Genomic DNA, 19,791 nt, shown 5'->3' with positions numbered 1-19,791 from the left:
AGCTACATCATTCATTAGAGGAGGGACTGCTCCAAAGAAAGTCACAGGAAACACTTCTTCATAAGCACACAAATATCACCACTTTTAGGCATCTGGTAAATATTAAGTGACAAATACTGACAAACAAACTGAATTTTGAAGATTTGAAATTAAACTGCTGGTTTGTGAACATCCTAAAGAGATCTAAAGAGATTTTCTTTCATGTAAAAATCCAAGTGTTTACCTTGTACAGGTACTCCCCAACTTGCGACCTGTGTCCATCTGCACGTGACTGAATTTTTTTTAAATAATAAGAAAAAATATAAAATTTACATGGTTTATGTTGTATTTAATAAACAACAGGGCATGCAAAAGCCAAAAAGTGCATACTTGTTAGTTGGTGTCATGGGATCTCTAGGCTGGGCACGGCCATCTTGATTCCTGTGCTTTTAAGTGAGTCTTCCATTGGCACATGCGCGAGAGTTAAACATCCTGACGATAATGAATTTGCGCCAACCGAACTCCAATACGCAAATCCACCACGCATGCACCAACTTGTGCATGCATACAGGAATCAAGATGGCTGTGCCCAGCCGACGGACCCCGGAACGTCGACTAAAAAGGTCAGCATGGATCAGAATGCTTTAAGACTTTGGTACTCCACAAGCGTGGAAAAATTCTGACTTGCATCCATTTCGAGACATGACCAATCCTTCAGTCCCAATTATGGTTGTAATTTGGGGAGTTCTTATATAAGGAGACTTTTTAAACTAGATAAGTAGAGTTCAAGGATAGCAGGTTTCTACTAGTGTGAAGAGCAAGGTTGGTAGGGTTAGGGAACCCTGCATGACTTAAGATATTGAGAGTCTGGTCAAGAAAAAGGTGACATATGTTAGCAATAGATGGAATCAAGTGAAGTCCTTAAGGATCACAGGGGATGTAGGTGTTAACAAAAGAAATCAGGAAGGCAAAGTGGGTGGCATCAGATAGCTGTGGCAGATAAAATGAGAAGTGAAGGAGTTTCAATGGGTACATCAACAGCAAAAGAGTATAACAAGGAAGAAAATAGGGATCCTTAAAGAACATCGGTGATGTGTACATGTAGAGCAAAAAGAGATGGGTGAGATCTAAAATTAGTATTTCTAGTCTGCATTTATCAAGGAGAAAGGCATGGATATGACAGAACTAGGATAAGTTGAGACGAATGTCCATCTTGAGGAGAGTTCACATTATAGGAGGAGGAGCTGGAAGACTAAATACATAACAGCAGATAAATCCCCAGAGCCTGATTGAATGCATCCTAGGATATTATGGGTAGCCGGAGAAAAAAAATTGTAGGAGCCAATGGCAGAGATACTTGTATCATTAGACCCTTTTCCACTGGCACCCTGTCCCAGTAAATTCCTAGTTAATTCCTGGGACAGGGTGCCAGTGGAAAAGGAAGACTGTCTGAACACCAGCGTCAAATGGCATCATCAAACTGCCTCTACCCTTACTCATATCCCCAGCGTTTGCTGACCCCGGCATGCTGATAAAACAGTGGAAGAGTTGGGTAGAACTTTCCAATCCGTGGGGATGAGTTGTGTTCAGTGGAAAAACAATTAGTGTCCCAGTTAAGGGTGACCCAGTGGAATGGCACAAAGGGCTTCCTATCCCAGGACATTGCACAGCCAATTAACTGGGATGCCAGTGGAAAAGGGGCTAGTGTTAGCTATTGGCGAGGTGCTGGAAGACTAGAGGGTGGCCAAAGTTGTGCCCAGAATAGTTGCTGCATAATAAAGACTGCAAACAATAGACTGGTGAGCCGAATGTGAATGGTGTGTAATTTATTGGAGTGAGTTTTTTAGAGCCCGATCCATCAGCATTTAGAAAATCAGGGATTGATTTGAGACAATCATCATCACCACACAAATGTGATTGTTTTTTTTGGTGAGGTGACCAAGAAAGTTGATGAAGACAGAGAAGTAGACATCGTCTCCATGGATTTTAACACGGCATTTGACAAAGTAATATGTTTGGTTGATCTGGAAGGTTGGATCAGGAATGAAGGTGAGCAAGCCAAGAGAATACAAAATTGGCTTGTAATAGAAAACAGAGGCTGGTGGTGGAGGTTTGTTTTTCAGACTGAAGGTCTGAAAATAAGTGGTATTGCAGATATTCATGCCGAGTTCACTGTTGTTCACCATTTACATTAACAATATGGATCTGTAGCAGCTCACCAGAGGCTTAATCGAACCAGCTCAGGAGGTTCTGAGTGACATCATGATGTCACAATGCGATGATGTCATTCAGAAAGCGCAGGGTTTTAAAAAGCTGCAGGTGACTGAGTAAATGGCTTTTACTGAATTGACTGAACTACATCTGATCATTTTCTTGTTCTTCATTTCACACTGCAACATAGTTACTACATTGGTGACCCCGACTGACATAAATGAATTTTGGACCCAATATAGACAACGTAGTAGTTTCACTCAAATTGCCTGTCTTTTGAACCACTCAATCTGAAGTTGAGTTCGGGCAGGCTGAGGCGCAGTTCCAGATTCGCATGATAGAAGTGGATGCCACGAAGTCCTAAGCGCCCTCAACCAGGATGTAGCCAGGATTTCCTTCGGGACCTAAAAGCTCTCCTTCTCCGGATTTACAGTCTCTCACGACGTTAACGAGCTGTACAACTCCTCTATATCGATGGCCTGGGGGACCACGCCCCTTCAGAGTTAATGAACGACTGTTGGCACTGGCAGACAGCCATGCCTTGCTCTTCGAACAGCTGTTTTTAGAGCATATGCCAGAAGACATCTGCCTCATGTTGGCTGATGAGGACTTTGATAAACCTCGAAGTGGCCACCCGTGCAGACATTCTGTGGTGTGTGAAACAGCAAGGTGCAAAGCCTACAGAAATTAATGCTGCATCACACCCCAAGGTCCAGTCTCCACAAATACTGGCGACGAGGACACACATTCTCCTGGACCAGCATGGCTCTTTGACAATGGCTACAGCGGCCTACTCTATGTCTGGGATGAATGCTCCCAACGCACATTTCTAGTCGACATGGGTGCAGAAGTTAATGTTTTTCCTCTTTCGAGCTTTGACGTTCATACCAGGAGCATAGGTGCTCACTGCGGTGAATAATAGTTCAAATTGTATGTATGGCACACAAACTATTCCATTGAAATTCGGCGACAGTTCACATGGAAGTTCATTCTTGCTGCTGTGTCCCAGCCATTTCTTCATGGGGCCAGGATATTTTTTAAAAGACTTGGTGGGTGGGTATCACCAAATACCTATAAACCCAGAGGATGTGCCCAAGACCATTATCATAACACCATTCGGCCTCTTTAAATTTTGAGATTGCCTTTTGGGCTCAAAAATGTTGCACAAACATTCCAGCGACTGATGGACCTCCTTTTCGTATACTTGGATGATATACTCATCACCAGCCACTCCCACAAAGAGTACCTGCAGCACCTGCTTTAATCTGCTGCCGTCTACAAGAGTTTGGACTGTGAACCCTGACAAGTGCAGATTCGGGCAGTCCTCTGTCAAGTTCTTGGGACATCAGATCAGCAGCCAGGGTGTCGTTCCACTGCCTAGCAAGGTGGAAGCCATCCTCAAATTCACGAGGCCTGATACCATCAAAGGACTCCAGGAATTTGTAGGGATGATCAATTTCTATCGTCGCTTTCTACCCTCTGTAACTCCTATTATAAACCCCTCTTCGACCTAATGTCCAGACATAGAGTAGGCCGCTGTAGCCATTGTCAAGAACTCCAGTGGACAAAGGAGACGACGGTAGATTTCCGGCAGATCAAAGATGCCCTAGTGAAGTCAACATTGCTGATCCATCCTCAAATGGATGCACCAACCGCCTTGATGATAGACACATCCAAAACGGCAGTAGATGGGGTAATGGAGTAGTACACCAATGGACAATGGAAGCCTCTAGCACTTTTTAGTAGGCACTGCCACCCTGCAGAAACGAAATACAGCAAATTTGATAGGGAACTGCTGGCGATATACCTAGCGGTCAGACAGTTCCATTATTTTTTTGGAAGGCAGGGACTTCACGGTTTTTACTGACCACAAACGTTCACCTTCGCGAAGGCATCAGACCCCTGGTCAGCCCACCAGCAACGCTATCTATCTTACGTATCAGAGTTTGCAACCAGGATTAATCACATCTCTGGTAAGAGTAATGTGGAGGCTCATGCCCTGTCCCACTCCTTGGTTCAAGCAGAACATGCTCCCTCTCCAGGTGTAGCTACATGATGCTCGCCAAGCTCAATGCCAGGACAACAAACTCCCAGCTTGTATGGCATGGACTCAAAAAGTAGATCACGTACTGGGCAAAGATGTGCAGGGACTGCCAATCTGAAAAAAGTGCAATGGCACCTGAAGGTGCTGCTTTAACCTTTCCAACTACCGCAGCACAGATTCGACCATGTGCATGTCAACATTATCAACTCGCTTCCGGTGTCACAAGGGTCTAGGTACTTGTTAACGGTCATCGACAGATTCACTAGGTGGCCAGAGGTAATTCCTATGACGGAGTCATCGACTGAGTCACACACTAGAGCTTTTATTTCAGCCCGGGTATCTCAGTTCTGCCTACCCACACAAGTCACCTCCGACACAGGCCCTAAGTTTACCTCCACACTCTGGGACATTTTGTCACAATTCCTAGGAATGCAGCTCAACCACACACAGCCTATCACCCACAGTAGAATGGCCTGGTGGAGCGATTCCATAGGCACATGAAGGCTGAACTGATGGCCCGCCCTCAGGGACCTGTTCTAAAAGGGTCATGTGGATTTGCAAGCAGAGAGAGTCAAACAGGCTTTCTCGGGGTGGGGGGGGGAAAGAGGAGAGAAGAACTTCCAGTGTTACAATTAGCAACAGTAGCTGGGACTGGAACAGGACAAGACAGCCCAGTCAAAGCCCTTGTGGTTCATGCAAGAGAAGAGAACTGGCTGTCTAATGTTTCACTTGGTAAAAGTGAAACAAAAAGGAACTCTGTGGTGACCTGAAAGAAAGAGGTTATCATCTGGAGAACCCTGAAGGGGCAAGCTTCATCAGCAAGACACTGAAGTGGCTGATGGAAGTACATCAGTTGTGGATGTCCTGGAACAACAAATCTCGCTCTGAAAACTGACAAGAACCTTCCTGAGCGGTAACCATTTACCTTTCAAGCACCAAGGTCAGTGAACTTTATAAATGTTAAATTCTGTGCACAGTATAAGAATTGCCTGCAACCAGTGAACGAGGAATGAGAAGTGAGATTGGACTTTGAACCAAAGAACTTTCCTGAACTTACACACACATTACATATATGTGCGCTTAGAATTAGAAGGGGGTTAAGTTAGGTTAGTTAAGTTAAAGTGTGATTCTGATTTCTTGTTTAAAGATCATTTAAAGCAACTTTTGTTTAAGTAACCATTTGTCTTGGTGAATATCTATTGAGGCTGGGCTTTGGGGTCCTCTGGGCTCGTAACACTATGTCTGATCATTTTTTCGTTCTTCATTTTGCACTGCAAAACAGTTGCTACAGATAAAATGTTAGGTTTCAGATGATGCCTAACTTTGTTGGTATAGTGGATAATGAGAGATTATTGTCATATGTTTGTACAGATGCATCAAAATTCTTGCTTTCAGCAGCCACAAGGGCATGTAAGCTGCACAATCATCAATAATTCAAATTACCACAATATGCCAAGACAGAAAAATAAATAATTAATATAAAAGGAAAGATACATAAATATTCATGAGGAAGGCTATCTAAAATTACAACTATATCTTGGTCAACTGAGCCAGTGGGCTGAGAGATGGCAGATGGAGGCTAATGCAAGATATTGCATTTTGGCATGTCATTTTGAAGGTATACTAAATGATAGAGCCCTGGGAGTATTGTAGAACTGGAAGACCTTGGGCTACAAGTACAGATTCCTGAAAGTGGCAACACAGACAGGATGGTGAAGGCAGCACTTGGCATGTGAGCCTTCATTGGTCAGGACACAAGCAGTTTGCTGATGCCATACAATGTACATGTGCACATTCTTTCTTGCTGCAGCCAAACTATAATAGTAAACTAATGAAAATATCAATAAATTCTTTTAACATGCAGTATATTCACAGCAATCGTACAAAAAAAGTGACTTGCAATAGTGCATTCCTTTTGTGATCTCAGATCAATCTCTGATGAGTGTACCAAGGGGAGGTTCAAGAGTCTAATAGTTGTTGGAAAAAAACTATTCATCAACTTAGAGGTGCTGTTTTTCACACTTCTGTACCTTCTGTCTGAAGGTAGCAGAGAGAAAGGTTTGTGTCAAGTGTGGTAGAGGTCCTTTAAGTTATTGGCTGCCTTTTTGAGACAGCATGTCCCCTTCTGTATTCCTGTGCAATCGCATTCCCAAGCCAGGCTGTGATGCAACTAGCCAGTATACTTTTCACAGTACATCTGTACATGTTTGATAGAGTGTCAACGACATGCCAAATCTCCTTAGAAAGTAGAAGTGTTGGTGTGCCTCGATGTGCTGACTGCAAAAAGGTCTTCAGAACTATGGACTCCCAGGAATTTGAAGGTTCTGACTCTCCACCTCCTTCCTATCAATACAGATGGATGAGTGGCCTCTCAGTCTCTCATTCCTAAAATTAACAATACACTTCTTGGTGACATTGAGAGTAACATTGTTTTTCTGGCACCACCTAACCAGGTTCTCGATCTCCATCCTGTCATCTGATTCATAATTTCCAACTATTTAATCAACAAGAGTGGGGTTATCAATAGATTTATAGATCAAGTTGGAGCTGGCTTGGCTACGCAGTCATTGATATACAAGAAATCGAGCAGGGGACCAAACACACAGCTTGAGTTGTCATGTTAGCTGTACAAGATGTTGTTAAGGCCTTATTTGGAAAAATACATGCAATTCTGATTGCATTGCTATATTCATTGAAGGAAAGGGTGCAAAAGATTAAAGAGTATGTTACTGGGAAGGGCTTGAATTAGAAAAAGCAGAAAAGGACAATTTTTGCAGTGGGACAACTTTCTTGAAGCACGTATATATATATTTTTTTAAATTGCAAATAGAATAAATGTGAATGGTCACAGTCATTTCCTCAGCATATGGAAGTCTAAGACAAGAGGTCAGAAATTTAAAGTGTTAGAGATAGATCTAAAAGGAACCCAAGGGGCAGCTTTTTCCACATTAAGATGGTTGGCATGGAATGCACGAGTGAAAACAAAGTTGCAGGATGTGCAACAAACAACCAAGATGTGTTCTGGTTACAAAATTTTAAAGAAAACAACAACAGTACAAGTATTCAGAAATAGTTTTATGGATCTTCAAAAGCTGGCAATAAATCCACCAACTTGGCAAACTCTCAATGCACATGGTCAGTGACTATCAGGCAATGCTCTTTTTATTCACCAGTGCCGTCAGTTTTCCTGACTCAAACCTCAGATTACTGCTGTAAGAGAATTGTCACAAGATGGAATTCTCACCCAGTGTGCAGCAGTATTTGATGTCTTGGAGCAGACTGTTCACTAAATTGGTGCAAATAAATAAAAGTTACAAAGATAAAAACCAAGTTCACATGTTAATGATCTCCAGCAGTTCTGCTGAGCAAGTTTTGAAGAAGTTATTTTCCATGGTACAATTATAATGGCATTTCACTTGCCTCTGCCATATAAATGATGTTAAATTAAATTAAATGTACAGTGAGGTATTAGGCCTTTCCGGCCCATGACCCCATGCTGCTCAAATACACCAATCAACCTACAATCCACGTACTTTTCCAAGGGTGGGATGAAACCGGAGCATCAGGGGAAAACCAACATAGACATGGGAAGACACGCTGCATTCAAATTCACGTTGCTGGTGCAATTTTTCAGGACATGGACCTTGTGAGCAAGGTTAACATTAGGGTAACATAGTGAATGTAGCGGTAAACACAACACTATTACAGCACCAGTGACTCAGGTTTCAATCCGATCCAGTCTCTAAGGAGAGAGTACATTCTCCTCATATCTGTGTGGGTTTCCTTTGTCTGCTCCAGTTTCCTCCCACGTTCCAAAGATGTATCGATTAAAAGGTAACGTGGATGTTTTTGAGCAGTGTGGGCTCATGGACCAGAAAGCCCTGTTGCCATGCTCTTTCTCCAAATTAAATCAACTCAAATGATCATCCTGAATTTCCTGAGATGCATGTAGTGAGCAACCTTCTGGAGCTGCAAAAGTCCTTCTGATAAAGATATTTTCACAATGCCAGGAAGGAATAGCAAAACATTTCAAAGTCAGGATGGTGAACATGTAGTTGGTGATGCCACATGTGCCAGTTGCCCACATCCATCTTAATAGTAAAGATTGTGGGATTGGGAGAGTTGTTTTAAATAGCACAGATGAGTAACTGCAGTACATTTTGCAAATGGTACACAGTGAAGCAATTACGTCCTTGTACTGAAGGAATAAACATTTAGGATCGTAGCTCCTTGTAAGTTATTAGAACTGCATTCATACCAGTAAGCAGAAAGGATTCCATCACATATCTGATTTGTGGCTTATAAATTGTGGAAAACTTTTTGGGTGCAAGAATGAATCATTCACCACAGGAAAGACTTGATCTTATTAGCACAATAGTTAAGTGACTGCTCGTTTAAATTCTGGTCCTCAGTATGATTGGAAGGTGGGGGGGGGAGGAAATCAGTGATGGTGATGCTATCAAATGTTGGAAGGTTCTATGAAAAGACTCTCACACTGATGTTCATTGCCTGACCTTTCAGTTGCACAAGTGCTGTTACTTAGCAGCCCATGCTTGAAAAGTATATGGGTTATGCTACTTGCAGATATGAACAGCTTCATTTGCTGAGGTACGAGGAATGGAAGTGAAGATTATGCAATCATCCAGAAACATACCAAATTGAGTTCTTATGCAGAAAGAAAAGTGAATTTACAGGATTTATCCTGATCAATCCTGGTTATATAATGCAATTTTTGACTGTTCTTAATTTTTATGTTAGTGGAAAGACTTGCACTTGCCACTATGAACACATCTTTCACTCAGAATCCACCAACTTTGCAAAGCACCATTGATCAGCATCCAACACTTATAATTCCTTTTTCTCAAAAGGTCATCGTCTCAGAGTATCCGATTCTCCTCCAGCATTTTTGTGTGTTTACTTAAATATAGAGTTGTAAATGGAGTGCAAGTTCCGACCTTAGCTTCCAAATACATATTTGAAAGCAGACAGTATAATGATGTGCTACAGGTCATGGAACTCATAAGTTGCAGAGACAGTAAGAATCCACATGCTGACAGTAATTTTTAAGCACACACAGCTTGCCACATGTGTGTGTCCTTCAGCTGCAGAGCCCCTCACTGATCCGCTACCTTGGTCACTGTCCCTGCGGCTGTCTCTTCTGCTTCTCCTTCTTAATGGGACTGTTCTTCCTGTTACTGGTACCCTGTGCCAGTCTACTGCTCCTGCCGTTGCAGGATTTTGTATAAAACACCACTGGCTTTTTTAACAGGCAGTTTAAAGCCCGCACAGGGCTGTCGGCATGAGAACTGGGCAGTTGGATCCTGCAGAGGAGTTCTGTGTCTCCATTCCTCACTCTCCCCGGGTCCGCAGTAGCAGCAGTTCCGCCAACAACTCTGGCAGTAAAGATTCCTGCTAGAACACAGGCATGTGTTGATGTGGAAGAATTATTACTGATGGAAGGTGCTGAAGAGCATTAATGGCCCTTGGTATGAAATACTCAAATGAGTCAGCCTAATCAGGAAAAATATATTGAAAGATAACATTAACTTGTGAGAGCTTTTTTGAAGACACTGTTGACATGATAGATAACAAAATCAATGTAGTCAGAAAAATAATAATACAATAAATCCAATTTCAAAATGATTTAGAATTTAAAATAACCAGGCAAACAAATAATAGATGCATTGCAGGGCATTTAAAGATGGCAATGGTTAGTGTCGCAGTTAGCTCAATGCTACTGCAAATAGCCAGTCTGTAAGGAGTCCCATGTCCACAGGGGTTCTGCTGGGTGCTCCAGTGTCCTCCCACATTCCAAAGACGTATGGAGTTAGTACGTTAATTGGCAGCACAAGCTCGTGAGCCAGAAGGGTTTGTTATCATGCTGTATCTCTTAATTAAATATTAAATCTTGCGCTTTAATTTCCCCGAGAGGCTTACAATTCACACGTTAAAAAAATGGAAGTACGAGTACATAAAAAGCCCAGGTATGATCAGCTTCCTGATTGTAATGGAGGTTCAGAACCAGGAGCTTGGGTTCTATGCGGAATGGCTGGGAGGCCGAGGGGGTGCAGAGGTTGTAGGAGCTCAGGAAGTATCTCTGAAGAGACTCTCTTGTTCTTATTGGGGGTAGCACCTGTTTTTGTGCCTTTATGGCAAGCAAAATTTGACAATGTACACGAAAAGGAACATTAAACTCCATGCTCCAAGACAAGTACAGTGAAGGCTGCCTCAGAAGCTGCATCTCCAGCTGCCTCTTCTTCCAAATAAACTAACATAATAGAATACTTCCCATAGGATCTAGTTGCTTAGCATCTTCACAATCCACCTTAAAGCAACAGCCTGGATCCACGTTACAGAGGACATTAGAACCATGGGAAGGATAGCCTTGTGCAAACTGTGGAAAATAAAGAACTGCCAGTTCACTAAAGGAGAGTCACTACATTGTGCAAAGGAGAACACAAGTTGAACCACAGTGATACAGATTTAATTTAGTCTTTTTGTTAAATAAAAGTAGTTAAGATTTACAAGTGCCCTTGAAAAGACACTGAAGTTGCCAGGTTGTTATTACAAAACTACCTAATATGCCAAAAGCTGAAGGAGAGGAAGAGGAGGAGTGGGTGCCTGCAGCATGTCATGATGCAAACACCTCCATTTTTATTAAACTCTGGCCTGAACAAAACTATTTTTCAAATCAATGTTCTTGACTCATAACTCACAACTCTGAAATGACTGTGTACACTGATTTAACTACATTAGCAGAAAACTACAGCATCACATCACCTTGTTAATAAATGCTTCTCCTGTCCCAAATTCTAATTTCATGAGAAAGAATATTAATGAAGAAAATTGAAGGGAAAATTGAATAAGTGGAGACCAAGTGAAGAATTATCAAAACTACCACTAAACAGACTTGTGAATTAAATTTAGTTTGCACAAATAACTTTGGAGTATTGATGGAAATGGTGCCTCATAATCTATTACATAAAACAAGATGAAGTCATAGTTCATAAAAAAATAAATACCCCTTTCAGGAAATTGGTTTGAAGTTTCCAGCCCTCACAGAGTAAAAAATTACAAAACAACTCTCTGTGGGAAGATTTTCAAATGTGGTTTTTCACAACAGCAAGAGCTTCTTGAATTTGAAGTAAGTGGAGTTAACTCAACAGAAAATGGCAAGAAAGATTGCTTTCGAGTTTTAATTATAATCTGTCACATGCCAATGCTACATCACAGAAGGGACAGATCTCGTGAAGTTAAATGAGCACCACACCTGTTCACCTAAATATTCCTCATATAATCCAGCTAACATAGTTTCCAATGTAAAAATTATAACAAGCAAATGCTAAGTACCAAGTTTTTAAAATTCTTAACTGTAGGCATTGCAATTTGGTTTGCCTTCTGAGCATTACTTCTGACTTTGTTAAAACAGCTCTGTATGTGACAACAGCTCATGAATATTCAATTTCATATCTGTACAAAAATCCAATTAAGTGACCAACGCATGGAAGTTAAAAAAAAATTGTGTATTATACTCCACTGGGACAAAGGATAAATAATCATTCTGTTGAGCTGTTCCCAAAATTAGGAAACCTAATTTTGAGCATTGTCCCCACTCCTCTCTGGCCCTTCAGAAAGTTCTAAAATTCTGACCTTGCTGAGAGTTAGTAGTTTGTATGTAGTTCTACTTTTCTAATACAGCCACAAAAATGTTTTTTTCCCCAAAAGTTCTCTTTCATATATTTTTTTTGCACCTCTTCCCAGTCAGTTTTTCTAAAGTTACATTGAACTTTTCCTCTTTAGTGGATATCCCTTCTTTTGCTCAACTCATTCAAAATGCCAAGGGGAAGATTCTTACTCAATTCAAATTCTTTTATTATCTTCTATCATTTTAGATATAGCCCATCCCTGTCCTTTTCTCAGTTTTGATTCAATCCTTCATCTTTGTAGTTATTCCATATTTCTGCCCTTTGCCAATAAAATTGAATTCAATATTATGATTACTTTAAATAAATGTTCATGCACAGTTAAGTGGTTAACTGAATAGAACTCTCCAACATCTAATATTGCCAACCTGTTGTTGGCTTCATGCCATAGAGTGTACCAGAGATCAATTTAAGGTGAGTAGAGGAAACTTTAAGGGAGATGTCAGAGGTTTTTTTTAAAAAAAATTGTTGGATGCGTGGAATGCATTGCCAGGATTGGTAGTGGAGGCTGGTATAATAGGGACATGCTGAAAAATAGGCATATGGATGCAAGAAAAATAGAGGGTTGTGGGTGTGAGGCAGGGGAGAATTCGATTGTTATGGAAACGATTTTCATAGGTCGGTACAACATCACAGATGTGCTGAAGGGTTTGTACTAAGCTATAATGTTCTATATTCAAAAATGTTAAGATATTTCCTATCTTTCAATCTTTCTGTTCATTCCAATTTATATGAAAGGCCCCTCAAAAAAAATCTGCTTTTACATTACATATTTTCCTAATGACTGCATTTATACATTTTAAATATTAGCTGGGGCAAAACACCCCTTTTAATTCAAAATGGTAATCATTAAATCCACTCTTATCACCAAAATTATTTCATTCTTTATTACACATTGTCAAGCCTGGTCATAGCAGGAATGCTCACATTGGTCCAATTAGCTTCGTGAAAAAATTCCTTGACTCAAGGTTAAGGTTAAACAAGTCACTTCTAATTTTTTTGTCCAAGTTCCAGGTGATAATAACATGATACCAAGCTCTGATAACACAATGAACCTAACATTAATCTACATTGAAAGAAATCTGGCATTACATAATAAACATTGCTTTACCTTCTTTGCAATAGGTCGCTTATGTATAAGGGGATAGCAGTAGTCTTAACATGTCAAGATATTGCTGGTCAACTTCAACTTAGAATCCATAGTATAATTGCAATGAAAATAGTAGAGGGGAATAAACAGTTTAAGAGACTCTGCAAAGTCTCTGTATACCTAATGCCAAGATAGAATTTTTTTAATATCTCCACAAGTATACCTTAACACACTGCAACACTGGGGGAGCTTTAAACTTACACAGACAATTTGGAAGCTTTAAACCACACATGTCAAACTCTGGCCCGTGGGCCAAATTTGGCCCGCGATATAATTATATTTGGCCCGCAAGATCATTTCAAAAATGTATTAGAGGTGGCCCGCCCTGCAGCGAGAGCCGATGCTGTTTTTTGGTAATGTCACTCCCACCATCCTCCCCCTTCATTGCACATCCTTCCCCATTGTAACACGAGAAATTGTAACACGAGAAGTCTGTCGATGACATCAGCCGGCAAGCCAGTTGGAAGGCTCCCCGCACAACCAGTCACTTCTCCCACCTGTCGAGTGGTGCGGCGGATGGGCGAGCGCCTGTGATTTCCTGTCGGCGCAACTGGCACTGGACGGCCCTTCCACAGCACGAGCGCACTTCTCCCGGTCGCCACGGCCTTCAGCGCTTGCACCCGCACGGACCCCAGGGATGGCTGGTTCGGCCCTGCACGTGAAGAGAGAGATGGTGGCTGTCCACAAAGGCTGATCGGCAGCACGCTGGGCCTGAGTGGGTGGGTAAGCAGGGGTGGGCAGAGGGTGTAGGTGAGAAGTAATGGGCAGGGGAAGTTATGGTGGTGTGAGGGGCAGTTAGAGGGAGGGATGGGTAGAAGGAGGGGTGGATAGGGAAGAGGTAAAAGGGGAGGGGCAGGGCGAGTAGGGGAGGGGTGATTAGAGGGTGAGAGACGGGTAGAGGGAGGAACAGGTTGAGGGGAGAGGCAGTAGAGGGGCGTGTATAGGATGGGATGGGTAGAGGCAGAGCGAGTGGAGTGAGGGGTGAGTAGAGGTTGGGTAAAGGACTGGTCAGGTAGAGGGATGGTGGGTCGAGGGTGAATAGAGGCCTAGAGCCTGAGGAGTGAGCAGGAAATGCTGAGTCCTGATGCAGGCCAAAATGGACACAGCCTGTGAATGCAGACTACATCTCCACAGGGACCAAATATGTTTCCCTCAGGTCAAGCAAAGGGTGAACTTGAGCTACCTACTCCTGATCTGTAACATTATCCTCCTAAAGTTATATCCTAAAGTTTAACATTACATATGTTGAAAGAAGAGAAAACATGCAGATGTTGTTGAAAATTTTCAATAAATATTTAGTTCGGCCCTCGACTTAGTCCAAGTTTTTAATTTTGGCCCTCCATGAATTTGAGTTTGACACCCCTGCTTTAAACTGTTCACATAGTTACCATTACAATACCAATGGAGTTTCAAAACACCAGCAATCAGGCCAGCCAAACATCAAGAAGGATTTAAAGGGACAGGGCTCAGACAATACAACTATCAAAAGCGGACCCACAGGCCAGGTAAAGAAGATCTGACCATGTGGGTGCAGTGGGGGAGGGGGGGTGGTGGCTACAGGTCAGGGATCAGAGGCTTCCACTTCCTACTGGCCAAAGTACAGTCCTTAGAGAACAAACTGGATGAACTCCAAGCCAGACTACAAAATCAGAGAGTCATCAGGGAATGCTGCCTGATGAGATTCACAGAGACTTGGCTAGACGCAGACATTCCAAACACGGAGCTGCAGCCCAAGGGCTACACCCTCCATTGTGTTGACCAATCAGGTATCTAGAAAAACCAGGGGAGGCGGCATTTGTGTCATCATCAATTTATCATGTTACACAGATGTGATGGTCATGTCCCAGTCCTGCTCCCCCCGACCTGGAATATCTGGCAATCAAGTGCTGCTCATTCTACCTGCCATCATCCTGGTCACAGTGTACATTCCACCCCTGGCTAACATCAGGTGGGCACTGGAGGGACTGAGCACTGTGATAAACAGCCAAGATACAGCACATCCTGATGCCTTTCTGATCATTGTAGGAGACTTCAATCAGGCCAACCTGAAGAAGTCTCTGACAAACTACCACCAACACATCACATGAGACCAGGGGAAGCAGCACACTCAACATTGCTACACCACCATGAAGAATGCGTAATCGAGCCATACCACAACCACACCAGCAAGTCTGACCACCTGGCTGTACTCCTACTCCCAGTGTATAAGCAGAAGCTGAAGACCACAGCACCAGTGGTGAAGATGGCGAACGTATGGTCGAGGGAGGTGGAGGAGTGTCTGCGGGACTGCTTTGAATTAGTGGACTGGAACATATTCAAGAACTCATCGATAGACTTGAATGAATATGCAACAGGTATCACCGACTTCATCAAGACCTGTGTGGATGAGTGTGTGCCCACGCATTCATACCACAACCAGAAGCCCTGGATGAATCAGAGAATCCGTAGCCTGCTGAGGGAGAGAAAAAGGGCATTTAAGGCCAGGGAACAAAATCTTTACAAGAAGTCAAGGTATGACCTGCTAAAGGCATCTCTGAAGCGAAGTAGCAATTCTAAAGGAGGCTAGAGATACACGCCAGCTATGGCAGGGAGTGTAACACATTAGAGCCTACAAAGCAAATGTGAATGCTATCCACAGCTGTGATGCTTCACTGCCCAATGAACTGAACACCTTCTATGCCTGCTTTGAAAAGAAAAACAAAATGGTGCCTACCAGAATCCCTGAAAAAGCTGAGGACCCTGCGGTATTTGTCTCTGAGGTGACATCAGAACATCATTCAAGAGGGTGAACTCTTACAAGGCAACAGGCCTGGATGGTGTACTTGGCAGGGTACTGAAAATCTGCACCAACCAACTAGCTGATGTGTTCATAGACATTTTCAACCTCTCGTTACAACAGTTAGATGCCTCAAAGGGGCATCAATCATCCCAGTACCCAAGAAGAGCAGTGTGAGCTCCCTCAACGACTACCACCCAGTAGCACTAACTTCTACTGTGATGAAATACTTTGAGAGGCTGGTCATGGCCAGAATTAACACATACCTAAGCAAAGATCTTGACCTATTGCAGTTCACCTATCATCACAATTGTTCCACAGCAGAAGCAATATCACTGGCCCTCCACGCAGCTCTGGACCACCTTGAAAACAATAATTTATACGTATGGTTGCTCTTCATCGACTACAGTTCAGCCTTCAGTACCATTATTTCCTCAGTGCTGGCCGAGAAGTGACAAACTCTAGGCCTCTATGCCCCACTTTGCTACTGGATCCTTGACTTTCTCATCAGAAGACCACAGTCAGTACAAATTGGAAACAACATCTCCTCCTCACTGATTATAAACACAGGTGCACCCCAAAGATGCATGCTCAGCCCCTGCTCGACTCGTTATACACCCATGAATGTGTGGCCAAGCACAATTCCAATGTCAACTACAAGTTTGTTGACAATACCATAGTTGTTGGCAGAATCACAAACTGCAATGAGGAAGTGAAAAGGAGAGAGATAGATCAGCTCGTTGAATGATACAATGATAACAACCTTGCATTCAATGTCAGCAAAACCAAGAAGATGATTGTGGACTTCAGGAGGAAGTCGGGAGAACACAACCCAGACCTCATTGAGGGCTCAGTAGTCGAGAGAGTCAAGAACTTCAAATTTCTGGGTGTCAACATCTCCGAGGACCTGTCCTGGAGTCTCCACTTTGATACAATCACAAAGAAAGCTCGCCAGCAGTTATACTGTTAGGTGTCGGAGAAGATTTGGCATATCGCCAGCGACTCTTGTAAACTTCTACAAGTGTGCTGTGGAGAGTATTCTGACTGATTGCATCACAGCTTGGTATGGAGGCACCAACTCTCAGGGCATGAATAAACTTGAGGGTTGTTAATCTAGCCTGCAATATCACAGCACCAGACTTCACTCCATTGAGGACATCTACACGAGGGGCTTTAAAAAAGCCTCTATCCTCAAAGACCCCCACCACTCAGGCCATGCCCTCTTCAATTTACTACCATCAGGACTAAGGTACAGGAATCTAAAGGTGAGCGCTCAATGGCACAAAGACAGTTCCTTCCCCGCTGCAATCGGATTCTTGAATGATCAATACTTTTATTAACCCAAAGACACTGTCTACTTCTCATGCACTATTATTATTATTTTATTTCCTTACAATGATGTAGAAAGATGGTACAACTGTGATGCTGCTGGAAAACACCAAATTTCATGACTTGTTCATGAAAATAAATTCTAATTCTGACATTGCTGGTTATGTTCCTTTGTTGCAGGTCAGCTGCCCAGGCTCGACACTGGAAAAATGTTCCAAAAATGAGGGATGTCATCGACTTATTGACTTGCCATCCCAGTTCAAATCAGATCTGTAGAAGCTTGCCAAGGTTTCCGACGTTATACCAAATCTCTCCAAACTCCTGAAGTAGAGGCACTGTTGTGCTTTCTTCACGACAACATTAATACATTGGGTCAAGGAAAGGTCCTCCAGGATAGTGATTCTCAGTAATTTAAATTTGCTAACCCTATCCACCTCTGATCCCCCAATGATCCTTCCTAAAGTCTACAATTAGCTTCTTGGTTTTGGTGACCTTGTGTTAGAGACTGTTGTTAGTTCACCATTCAGCCAAATTCTCAATCTCCCTCCTGTATGTTGATTTAATCGTTCCTTTTTATACCATCAACTTCTGTGGTATCATCAGTAAATTTGTAAATAGTGTTGCTGTTATACTGAGCTACAGAATCGTAGATGTAAAGCCAGTACAGCAGCTCTGTGGTGCTCCAGGGCTGATGGAGATTGTGGAGGAGATGTTCTTGCCGATCCGCATTAATTGGGAGCTGGAGGGGAGAAAATCCAGAATCCATCTATGATGTATAGAGGCTCAAGTCTGGAAGTATGCTGAGGAGATTATGTCAACAAAGAGCACCCTGATATATCCATCTTTGCTATCTAGATGTTGCAGGGCTTTGGGTTGAGACAGTGAGATGGCATCTGCTGTGGGAGGAAAGTGGAACACCCTGAGGAAATCCACACAGAGAGAATGTATAAACTCCTTATAGACACACCAGATTCGAGCCCAGATCACTTGTGCTGTCGCAGCATTGCATTAACTGTGCCACCTAAATTTTAGTGTTGCAGACATCAAATGTGCTGGGACCTCTGGTACAGCAGGTTACATGCAGGTGATAATTGGACAGGGTTTTCTTGAGATAGGCCTTGTTAAAGTCACCAACTATGATTTACAGTGCACTGGAGTGAGTCATCTCTTGCATTATGGCAACATCATGCAGATCCGCAAGTGCCTGTTTGTAATCGGCATTGGGAGGGACTAAAACATTAGTGAGAATCATTAATGAGTACTCCCAGGGTAGATAGAAGAGTCTGCATTTGATCGTTATTTCCTCTCAGGCAGTGAAGGAGGTCAACATAACCCCAACATCCACCCATCAGCCAGTATTAACTAAAAAGCACACACCGCCTCCTCTTTCTTCACCAGAATCCGAGTTCCTGTCCAGTCTGTGAATTCTGAAATCCTCTGGTCAGATCAGGGCATCCTCGATAATTCTTTGAGCTCTATTCAAGTAGCTCTCCTGGTGAATATTGCCAGAGAAAAGGGAAATCACAGTGACCTTTTCAGCCATTTTGATGATGCTATGTATTGACTTCCAATCTACTGCTTTGCATCTACCATAGCACACCATGATTCAGTCGAACAAGACATTTTCAATTATCCTTCTGTAAAAGTGGTTGTACCCACTTACTTGAAAGGCTTTGGGAGTAAACCCAGAGGAAAAATTGTGAGTCGGATCCTGAAACGGCTGACTGCTGTACCCAGCACCGACCGGCATGACAACTCCTGCGATGCTGCTGTCACCAAACTGTATTGACTTTTGTCATTCCTTTGGACCTGTCATTAGCATGGAGACAACATCAGACAACACGGGTAGCAGCAATCAACCATATGACATCCCATAGTACTGTATGCTCTCCAGTTCAAGACTTTATCCATATCCCTCATGATTTTATATGCCTGCATCAGGTCACCCCTCAGTGTTCTTCACTCCAAGTAAAACAGTACCATCTATCCAATCTAATCTTTAATTCATCACGTCCCAGCATCCAGACCATATCCCTCCCTAATCCTCACATCCATGTACCTGACCAAAGTTTTTCTTAAATGTTAAAATTGAGCTTGCATTTAATGATTCAGATGGCTGATCATTCCACACTACCACCACTCTCTTGAATGAACAAGATACCCCGAACATTCCCTATAAACGTTTGCCCTTTCACCCTTAACCCACGTCTTCTAGCTTTTATTTCACCTAACTTCAGTGGAAAAAGCCTGCTTGTATTTACTCCATCGATGTTCATTGTGATTTTGCATAGCTGTCAAATCTCCCCTCATTTTTATATGATCCAGGGAATAAAGTCCTAACTTGTTTAACCTTTCCCTGAAATTCAGTTCCTCAAGCCCTGGCAACATCCTTTTAAATCTCCTCTGCACTCTTTCAATCTTATTGATATCCTTCCTGTAGTTAGGTGATCAAAACTGCACACAATACTCCAAATTTGGCTTCACCAATAATCTTATATAACTTCCTAACTCCTACACTCAATACTTTGATTTATGAAGGCAATGTGCCAAAGGCTCTCTTTACCCTCTATCTACCTGTGGTACCACTTATGTCTCTGTA

General features: G+C 42.6%; 1 protein-coding gene across 22 annotated transcripts in view; it reads right to left on the bottom strand.

Annotated features, from left to right (window-relative positions):
* LOC138761720 (ras-associated and pleckstrin homology domains-containing protein 1-like) overlaps nucleotides 1-19,791 on the bottom strand; it is a 285,406-nt gene that overhangs the window by 181,278 nt on the left and 84,337 nt on the right. For 9 of the 22 annotated variants that reach the window (XR_011356453.1, XR_011356454.1, XM_069934330.1 and 6 more), the window contains exon 2: nucleotides 18,856-19,001. The exons of 3 other annotated variants lie outside the window; for them this stretch is intronic. Coding sequence is in view for 7 of the 19 variants with exons in the window: in XM_069934330.1 (XP_069790431.1) it covers nucleotides 18,856-18,942 (87 nt within the window). In the remaining 12 variants the exon portion in view is untranslated. Of the gene's footprint in view, nucleotides 1-223; nucleotides 272-2,198; nucleotides 2,245-13,584; nucleotides 13,740-18,855; nucleotides 19,002-19,791 lie in introns of those variants that run through there. 10 more of the 22 variants (XM_069934335.1, XM_069934344.1, XM_069934345.1 and 7 more) reach the window with 7 other exon arrangements.

This window comes from Narcine bancroftii, chromosome 4 (genome assembly GCF_036971445.1).
Source record: "Narcine bancroftii isolate sNarBan1 chromosome 4, sNarBan1.hap1, whole genome shotgun sequence".
NCBI lineage: Eukaryota > Metazoa > Chordata > Chondrichthyes > Torpediniformes > Narcinidae > Narcine > Narcine bancroftii.
This window is presented reverse-complemented; position numbering and strand designations above follow the sequence as displayed.